Raw genomic sequence first — 10,384 nt, 5'->3', positions numbered from 1 at the left:
TCTTTCTTTCTTTCTTTCTTTCTTTCTTTCTTTCTTTCTTTCTTTCTCTGTGCCTCTTTTACTATTAAATAAAATACATCAATTTTTTCACACCAACATCTAACCTCATTTGGTTTCAATCTCGGTTTTGGGTATATTTTGAACCTTCAGGTTCTTTCCAGCTTATACACAGACTTAATATTCTTTGCTCTTCTGGGTTTAAACCAGATCATAACAGTAGCCACGAGGAGTGGAGCTCTATATTGTAATAAAAGCCAAAGTTCAGTAATCTGAGGTAAAGTACAAAATGCAGATGTGTTTGGCTCTGTTGATTCTCCTGCTGACGCAGCCTCTCTGTATCATTACAAACCACCTTTTTGCTTCCAGCACAGTGCACACTCATGTCTTCACATTTCCAACAGAGGCTTGAGGCTAGCCACAAAAACTAAGAAAATAAATCCAGGGCATTATATGCTTTCACAGTGTTCCTAGAATCAATCTTCCCCTGTGGTGTTGGTCTCATTTGTGGCTGCTCCAGGGTATCCTGTTTATCTGGTCCTCAGACTACCACAGAAGGTACAACAAAGGCAGGTGTAACACAGTGGTGAATTTAACCTGGGGTGTCCTTAGGCAGCGAGGACTCCTCTATCCCCAGCAACAAAGTGAAAACTTTCTCCACTGTGAAGATCAGTGAGTGTGCAAACCTCAGCCTGTCTCTTGGTCTGAGGAGAGCAGGTGGAATATATCGTCTGCAGAGATTAGGGAATTACATATTTGTAAAGAGACATACATCCAAATATGGATTCCCATAATGGAGAAAATCATTAATTGGCTAGAACTTATTGCAGGTTTTTTAATACAGTCTGTGTGTAGTGCAATCCCCATGCAATTTAACCTGTAAGTTCTACAATCCTGTATTTTAAAATCTTGAATTTAAAATGCTAGGAGGAAGAAATCAGAGGATAAACCTAAGAATGCAAGTCTAAGTGTTATAAATATGATACATGTGTATGATATATAATATAAAAGATCGATAAGCAAAAAGGTTAGTAATATAATCCATACCCAAAGAGAAAGACCACAAAATAGCAGGCTATGAAAGAGAAGGCCATTTCCCATCAATAAATTAGGTCTTAAAATGTTTTTCATCGTATACAGCACATAGAAAAACACCAAGATCTAATTTTTTCCAAAGCCTTTAGTCTTGAAATTTGTTTAGATCTCCATGATCTCCATGATCATCCATCATGGAATAGAATTTATTGGAGTAGCCCCAAATATGAGAGAAATTAATTTTCTCCTTGAGGAGTCTAATTTTCTTGCATACTTCCCTCTTGGTTCTCCATCACACTTTATCATGCCACACATTCCACAGTCATGCTCATAGATCATGGTTCACCCCTAATGGTTTGAGACTTTGCAGATAAGTCAGATGGCAGACTTGGCTGAAGGTAGTGGTGAAAGGCAGGCAGAAGTGCAAAAATGATGCACAGTTTAATCTAGAGATAGAAAGGCTTTAAAAATAAAATGTGTAATCTTCAGCCGATGACTGGGAGTGTAATACATGCTTCATATAATTTACTAAAGTTTTGTTTTACTGTTATGGTGATTACATACTTTTCATGGAAACCTGAAGGAATATCCCTTGTTGAAGATGCCCATTATACCATGACTATTGAAATGCCAACACCCATCTTTATATTACTCTGATATATAGGTTTGTTGAAAATAATTTCCCTTAAATAATAGGCTTAGCTATAGGCTGTATTTTAATAATGAATCCTTATAAAATCCAACCAAGAGTTTTCCTATTACTTGGAATTTTCATATTCTCTCTTAAAAGTGATTTTTCTGGTTAACTGTTAAAGAAACTATTAAAGTAAATCATCTTATACTGGCTCATAAGTTTTAAATGCCTGAGATTTTTATTAATCAAGTACTAAAATAAGATATATTTCATTTGTTTGAAAAGTACCATTCATACTACAAGAGAAGGAATTCATATGAGTAGTGGTAATCATAATTTTTTCTTTAATGAAGGCTTTCTTAAGGATTTTTTTTTGAAGTTTGTTACAGTAAAATATCACTGAACTTGTGGGAGGGCAAAAGGAATTGTGGTGCTCTTCTTCTGAGAGGATCATCTGGGGAAAAATCCTGGGCATACAGCAGGAAATTTTGTTTTATGCTTAAAATCTTTAGGGTGTGATATATATCCTGGGGATACAGCAGGAAATTTTGTTTTATGCTTAAAATCTTTAGGGTGTGATATAGAGGGAGTGTTTAGGAGCCATGGCTGACATGGGCTTTCTCACAGCTGTGTGGTCTGTCCCTCACTGCTGCTCAAACTTGCATTGCTGATTTTTGTGCATCAGCCTAAAGTTGTGTGGGTCTGGAGAACAGGACAGGAAGAGGGAAATTGTAGGTCATTTCACATTAGGTTGTATATAACAGAATGAAAAATGATAGAGATGTTTAAAGATAAGTGGTCATGGTGTCACTAAAATTACTGGAATGACTAAGAGGGGTTCCGTAGGGTAATTTCAGGTATTCTGGATTCTTACTGAACCATTTAAAAAGACATTAGGAAATGAGCAATTAGACCATATACACAGCTTTTTACCTGTGATGACTATGATTTTCTTGATAGATCACCGAGAGAGTCACAAAACAAATATTGTTGCACTCGCCTTCCTGGGTAAAAGACTTTTTTATCTCATTGGTAGAGAAAAGAACTAATTCATCCAATATTCCTGATATAGCTGATTTAAAAAATTTAGGTCATGATTTAGAGTACTTACACAAAGGTCAATTAGATTATCTGTGAATGATGAAGGATAAATTAATCTAGCAGGCATCAAATCGCATGTACTCTACCGAAGAGGTGCAGAAGAGACTTGAGCTGTTGTCAGATGTCCTTGGACCCACCCCATGGTGTGGATATAAAGTTCCAAATACCACCTGAATAAATACTTTGGATAACACTCTCCAGTAGAATAGTCCTGCTGAAGCTGGTGAAAGCCAGGTCATTCAAGGCATTTGATTTTGCCACATACATGGCTTGTGTTTACAGTCAGAAGTGGAAGCTTGCTGAAAACAAAGGGAGAGCCAACCTGGTTCAAGCAGGGCAGTAGAAGAGAGGGGGTAGTTTATACTGAAAGTTTATGATCTTGTCTGCTTTCACAGAGTAACGATACTGAGGTATTTCCTTTACTTTCCCCTGATGCAGATCATGTAGAGATGCAAATATAGATCTAAAGTCTTGCTTGCTCGTAGATATTTCTAACCAGGAGTATTTATAGAAGCCAGGGAGACTGAAGTCTTTTAAATTTTACTCCCAGAAAATAAAATATCTAAGGCAAATTATTCTCAGATAAGATGCAATTGATTTTACTTTTACTGTTAAAAAGACCCAAATAATTCACCACACCACATTTTGGGAAGTCAATTCAATGAAAGATTATTATACAAGATGAGCAAATACTAATGGGTGAATTCTCAGAAGTGTTTGTTGAAAATTTACAGCAATAAAAATGTGTTAACGGTAAAGCAAATTATTTAGAGCTGCCATTGCAGGAACAACAAGAGGGATGTTCATGTTTACAAGTAGTTCTCCATGGAAAATATAATGCAAGTGTAGACTCCAGCTGGAGCATCGGTGTGTTACCAAATAGGAAGTTACAAAATAACTGTTACAATATTTAGGACTAGAGAACATTATAAACCTTTATCCCTGCCATTTTCTTGGAAATAGCAATTATCTTCAGGTTTGAATCTTCTAATGAGCTACAAACTATTCAATACTCTTTTATCTGCATGTTCTTTATTGTACTTCTTTTCTGATTGGACTTTGCTACTAGATTTTATAAAGACAAGCAAACATGAGAGAAATGTACTAGAATACTGTAAAAAGATACACTTTGCTCATGAAATTCATAAGTATAACATGCAAACAGAGAGTTTTTAGTTCATCCAAGTGCATCTTGTTTTATAATGTCTGGAATCAACTTCAGTCATGGTTACGAGTTTGCCATCAGGATTGATAGCTGTACCTAAGCCGCACATAAATTATGCAAGAGATCATTACTGGAAGTATTTCATTCACATCCGGTGTTTCTCAGCTAGTGAGGCAAAGGGCTTCATTGGAGTGAAATGAAACTGAAACAGGGCACAGGCCTCAAGCCAGCAAAAAAAAGACAAACCAAAACCATAAAAGCACTGCACGGCTGCAAGCCAGTGAATGCTCCATCATGCAGTTGTCAGCCTCCTCCTGTGGCAGTGGCCAAAGAACCCTTTAAATTTAAATCTCTGGGTTGGATACCTAAAGCTTGAGCTGTATAATACCTCTGACACAAACAGTGCTTCCTGCTGCTGTCACATGCAGTGAGTGGGATGTGGCCTGGGGGAGCTCCTTCCCTCTGAGCTCCAGCTCCTGAGCCACAGGGCAGCGCTGGGGGATTTGCGGAATGGCGCGATGGGCACCGGTGGTCCCTGAGCATCATCCCGAACTCCTCCAATGTGGGCAGCCTGGGAATAAGGGAAAAGAAGGGGGTTAGGTTCATGTCAGGAATTTTTCAACATCTCAGTAATTTTCAATGTTCTACGAAAAGAGACAATAAAGGGAAGTTGAATGGTACAGAAACCAAGTCAGTCACTTCTCTAACTGGGCTGGATAGGACCATTAAAAAGCAGTTACTGGCTGTAAAAATGCTTTCTCCCTGTTTTTTTCTATGAACTTACTGTCAATGTCGGTTCTTCTTTCCCTTCAAAGTAAACCAAATGATAACATTTTCTGTCTCTTATTTTCAGCCTTTTGGAGGACATAATCCTATTATTATTACTCATGTTATTCTTGATTTATATAGTCTGTAACACAAACTGTAATTCACTGCTGCTGAATCAAGGCTGGTTTACATATTTGCAATTCACTATAGTTTTCTTGCAAAAAGTCTTATGGATCCATAACTGCACATGCAAGATGTTGTTCTGATTGTACTTTAAAAGGATCAGGCTGCTCCAAAGCTCAGGTACTATAAATACCACAAAAGCATGTCTGGAGTCAATATGCTTTTAAAGAGCATCAGGTAAAACTACAGAACTTTTTACGGGAGAAAAGCAGAAGAATGGCAATTGAATGGATGAACTAAAAATACTGCATCTGTTTTTCAGGGCTCTAGAACTATTTTATTTTTTTACAATTTCCAGGAGGAAAAATTCACTGTTATGCCAGATTCAAAAAAAAAAAAAAAAAGATAGCTTGTGCCCAAAGAATTGAAAAACATCAATTAGTTCAAAAAACAGAATGACTTTTGAAGAAGAAATTTTTTGATTGTACATATGTTGTCTGTATTTAATATGACTGCTCTTTAAAATTGACTAATCTCTACAGTATATACTCAGATATTATGCAAAAAATTATACTGTTTCCACTGTGTTTGGAAGCTGCTAAGTTTTATTTCCTCTGCACCATGGTTTTATTTCTGTTTATTTCTGTTAGAAACTTGCTTTTGAATTGTATGTAACAAATACAAGGCTGTAGGCATCTCCTCTTGTAAATACACATTTTTACATCCAGTTTGGAATATGCAATTTGCCAAAAATATCAGATGACTCTTTTTATGAAGTCCTTAGGAGGTTTTAGTGCATTCATTACACACGGTGAACTAAATGAACTAAATGGCTGTGTTTGAAGCAGCAGGCTGTAAATAAAAAATGCACTTTGAGGGTCAGAAATCTGTGTAGGTTCCTAAACTTACTTATGTTATAAGTTGAATGATTCGGGTTTGTGTCAGTGGGCAGGCTACAGCTGTTGTTCTCAAGATGGCATTTTCTCAGGCTGCCAAAAAGCATCTGCATCACTGGGCATGTTCCATATATTAGAGCAAGAAGAGCAAGAGCTGCAGGACCTTTACTCTCTGCAGCTGATCAAAAAGGACAGCAGACTCAGAGAATTTTCTTCAGCCTCCTTGGAAATCTCACAAGAAATTAGAAGTAAGGATGGTCTGGTCTGCAGACTGCACCTATTGCAAGAAACAGGGTAGTGGTACAAAGTAGTAGACAAAGTAGAACTTGGGGATCCTGGAAGAAAGAGATCCATCTGGAAGTTCTCAGCCTCAGGAAACCGGGCATACAGGTATTTTTTTGTGTCTGTTATGGGCTGGGGTGCTATTTCCCCCTTCTTTTGATTATGAAAGTTTGCTAGGTTTTTGCCTTTAGCTAAAGAAGAGAGAAATTATTTATAAGCTTTTTATAAGCCTGGAACAAAAGGTTTTGAAGTTACTGAGAAAGAGCAGCAATAATAAGATTATGGACCTGTAATAGGCAGATAAATAGGAATAGCTGTAAGGAGAAATATATTTTCATTTATAACCATTTGTGCTCTGCAGTGACTTTCAAATAATTAGGTATGAATGTTATATGCTCCTATTTACAGGAAAATCTTTATATAGTCTAAGTCAATAAGACTTTTGGCAGAAGGTTCAATAGCAAATGCCATTTGAAAAAATGTCATCAGGTTGAATGTGTGAAGCAACAAGTTAGGGATCTATCTACTTTGCAATTTTTCATCTTGGGAATATATGTCAGAACTCAATAGTAATGATTTTTTATATTTTTCCTATGTCAGAATTTCAGAGAGGGAAGAAATTGAGTTATTTATAGATTTCTCCATAATTATAAATGTGATCCATATTCAAGGTTAAAAGAAATGGGGAGGAACTATATTGGGAAATGCTTTTAATCATGTCGGATCAGATTTATAGATATAGATTTCAGAGTGGAATATGATACACCAGCCAGTGGCTAAACAGTAGTTTAAATTGTTTTGTCCTAAAGTTATAGTAAAAGTGGCAAGTACAAGGTTTTTTACTCAATGTTTTCCACATTTGCACTGCTTTGATGAGGTGTTGTAATTGATGCCTTTTCCTGGTCTTAAAATCAAGAGTCAAACATGGTTAGAAGGCGAAAAGGGATTTTACCTTGGTATTTATTTTAAGGATCCTTAGGTGCACATGTCCAGGTCATATGCATTGAAATGCACCCCGCCGAATATGCCCCCCCCCAAAAAAGATCTGGTCTAACATTATAGGTTTTACTAATTAGCATATCTATCAAAGATTCCCCAATGAGAGGCTCAAGTGAGACCCCCCTCCCCAAGGAGCCTTCCCCTGGATGGTTCTATCTTGGTTTACAGAATGTGTTCTGGAGAGGACCTTGGGGTCTGGGGCACACTGATCCCTAGCTACGAAGCTCCTAAAATGTTTAGTCTCTCAGCTTGACAAACAAGTCCAAGAATGTAGGCAAAAAGCACTAAGAATACAGAAGTTGTAAGAAGGTATAACAGGGGTATAAAAGAAAAGGCAAAAACCTTCATGGCATCATAATGACCTTTCTTGGTGGTGGAAATAAAATATGAACCCTTGTTTGTGATAGTGTCTCTTTCAATTGTGAGTTCTATCAGAAATAGATAAAACATTATATAGCATTTATATGATCACTAAGTAGAGCCACATTTCATAATGGTTACACATGTACTAAAAGCACTGAACACTGCAGAGAGATTTTGTACCAAGATTTTTGGTTTAATATGAAGTGGGAAATTGATACAAGGTCATAGGAAACATAATACCTAATACTTTATTATTTAGATACATATGTAGGTAGTTGTATAATAACAATATGTTCAAGTTTTGTGCATAAAAAATATTGACAGCTCTGTCTATAATCCTATATGTATTTTCTGAACTGTACAGATTTAAACAATTATTTGTCATTAACTGGTTTTAGTCTTTACTATTATCAGTAGTAAAAAATACTGTACCAACCACATGCTTTAACCAAAAAGCTCTTTGTGATTTTGTCCTCCGTTGTGACAGAAACATAAAGGAAAATGAGTCACAAAGACTTCACAAGTGATTCACTGCTTCCATCAAAGCAATATAATTTTAAATTGTACTTTTATTTGTCTTTTCTGTGACAGGAGGCATTGTTGATAAGGACCTTCGTCACTACCTCAATCTACGGTTCCAGAAAGGTTCGGTGGACCATGAGCTCCAGCAGATCATAAGAGACAATCTCTATCTCCGCACAGTGCCATGTAAGTAGGGTGGAGATGGACAAACCTGGCTTTTTAGTGGCCATAGACTGTCTGAGTGAGTGCTGCTGAGGCCCTTTGCAATGCATGAAGAGGTGGTCTGTGGATAAAGCAGACTTCCTGTAAATAGATCTATGGCTTGGTTCAAGTCTTCCATGTTACTGCTGAGAAATTTAACTGTGTTTGAATTCACTAATATTTTCGTGGTGTTTTCAAAGTTGTAATTTCATAAAGTCTGGCTCTAGAATGATAATCTTATTTCTTCTGTAGTTTTAGAAAGCACAAATTTAAAGAGAAAAAACCCAGTTTTCTGGGCTGGTTCAGTGGATGTCCAACAGAGAGAGTTTGATCTGCCTTGTGTTTCACATATCCATTATGTAATAATACCATTGGATTTAGAATGCAATAGGGCAACAGAAGAATGTATAGACTAGATTTTGTTTGAATGCAACAGGCATGCCAATGAAAGTTTGTACTGTCTTGAATATGTGTTTGTTGCCACATAAGTCAATATTCAAAATATTTGAAAACCTCTAAAATAATTTTTGTTGTATTGAGAGTATCCACCTATTTCTGCAGTAGACATGAAATTAAGGAGAGTCACGCAAGCCATGTCCGACTGTCAGGGCCATGCCTTTCAGAACAGATCTACTTGGCTGACAGACAATATATCATTTAAAATGGACTGAAGTTCCATTATTCTTCGTTCATAAAATAATTGCTTAGCAGACATAAAATGGGTCTTCTGGTTTTGGCAAAAAAGGGGTGCACTTTTGAATTTACAGGCTTGACACTGGCATGATAGGCAGAGGAAGGTATACTGAGTAAGTGGCTGTGCTATTTGTATGGTAATGAGTGGATGCTGTTTGAAAGCTGAGTTGTTGTGAATGCTACTGTATGTTTTTTCTTTCATAGCATTAAATAATGAAGCTTTGAAAAGCTGCACCTAAAAAAAGTTGTTCAAGCAGTTGCCCCCCTTTTTTTTTTCTTGGAAGCTGAAGATAAATAAATATCAATTCTTAATTTCAGGAGTTCCATTTGCAACTTATCAGAAGGGAAGGTGGAGAAAAACATTTAAGAATTATTACCTGTATGCAGAAAACAAAAAATGTTACATTTATGTGAGATTTATGATAAATTAGTTTTGTCTGAAAATACTGAGAAACATCACAGCTGAAGTGGAAATGCAAGTACAGGAAAGTGTAGAAAAGTTTTGAGCCTAAATCCCTCTTCCAAGGATCTCTGGGAGCATCATTAGCATAAGAGTATACTTATTATAACCCCAGTCCCTGCTCATTAGTGCCACAGGTCCAGGTTAAAGAAGAAGGAAAATACAATATTACAACTACTGCACACATGTAACAGATGCTGTCTGTCAGCAATATGGGCACAATGAGTAGCCTTTGAGGTTGTTTTGCTTTAATCAAAACAATAATAAAGTGTTCTCATGTGTCAAGTAAAATACAGTACTCACAGAAGCAAATTTGTCTTTCAAAATGTAACACTACAACCACAAAGACTACAGTTTGGAACCTGTAAACAACGCTACCTTTTCTTTCTGTTGTGGCTTCTCCATCTTCTGTGTCACTTTAGGTGGCTAAATTCTTAGGTCATTATTGTATTCATAGTGAGTATATTTAACTAAGTAAAAACTACATTTTGAAGTATAGTGTAGTGTTACAGATGGCAGCTGCTGAATTCCCAGGTAAGCTGTCATGTTCTTGGAGAGTGGAGGACTCTTTTCAGTAGTAGTGGTAGAAAAAAACCCAAAAAACCCTCCATAATGCCCAACTGGCATATTTTCTTCAAAATCTTCTTGAAAATTGTTTGAAAGTAATCCTTCTGAAATGTGGGTGTTTAAAAAAAAAAAAGAAATTATGAAATGCAGACAGGATTATATGTGGTCAGCTAAAGGATTTTCCATAATCAGTCAAATAAAAAGGATACCATCACATAGGTGGCAACCCAGATTTCCCCTCAATCATAATTGTGGTGAATCTTTTTTTAGTGAAATTTTACTCTGTCTCTAGAATTCATGTCTAGGAGGGAAACTGTTTTCTTATTTTCATATAAGTTAACTAATTTTTGAATCGCAAACTTACCTTTCAAGGGCATTAGTATTCAAAATTTTCTGCTCTGGGCAGTATTTTGTTTTTAAGCTCTGTACATAGTCTAAGAGTGCTGGTTAGCTGTCCTAACACTGTATTTTACAGTCCTTAGTATACAGTGGTAATGTTTGACTGTACCAGTGCCCACCCGTTCACTTAATGAGTGCACCTAACCATGAACTTATTACAAATCTTGCAACAGATGCCA

The 10,384-nt window shown here is 36.6% G+C and overlaps 1 protein-coding gene across 10 annotated transcripts in view; it reads left to right on the top strand.

The window, feature by feature from the left end:
• The window catches only part of MAGI2 (membrane associated guanylate kinase, WW and PDZ domain containing 2), a 719,843-nt gene that overhangs the window by 205,813 nt on the left and 503,646 nt on the right, over positions 1–10,384 (top strand). For all 10 annotated transcript variants that reach the window (XM_042018455.1, XM_042018451.1, XM_042018449.1 and 7 more), the window contains exon 2: positions 7,955–8,071. In XM_042018455.1, coding sequence (XP_041874389.1) covers positions 7,955–8,071 — 117 coding nt within the window. The remainder of the gene's footprint in view (positions 1–7,954; positions 8,072–10,384) is intronic.

The sequence above is a fragment of the Corvus kubaryi genome, unplaced genomic scaffold (genome assembly GCF_017639235.1).
Source record: "Corvus kubaryi isolate FWS band 111438036 unplaced genomic scaffold, C.kubaryi_AGA036_p1.0 137, whole genome shotgun sequence".
Taxonomy (NCBI): Eukaryota; Metazoa; Chordata; class Aves; order Passeriformes; family Corvidae; genus Corvus; species Corvus kubaryi.
Note: the sequence above shows the minus strand (reverse complement) of the source record. Positions and strands in the feature narration are given on the sequence as shown.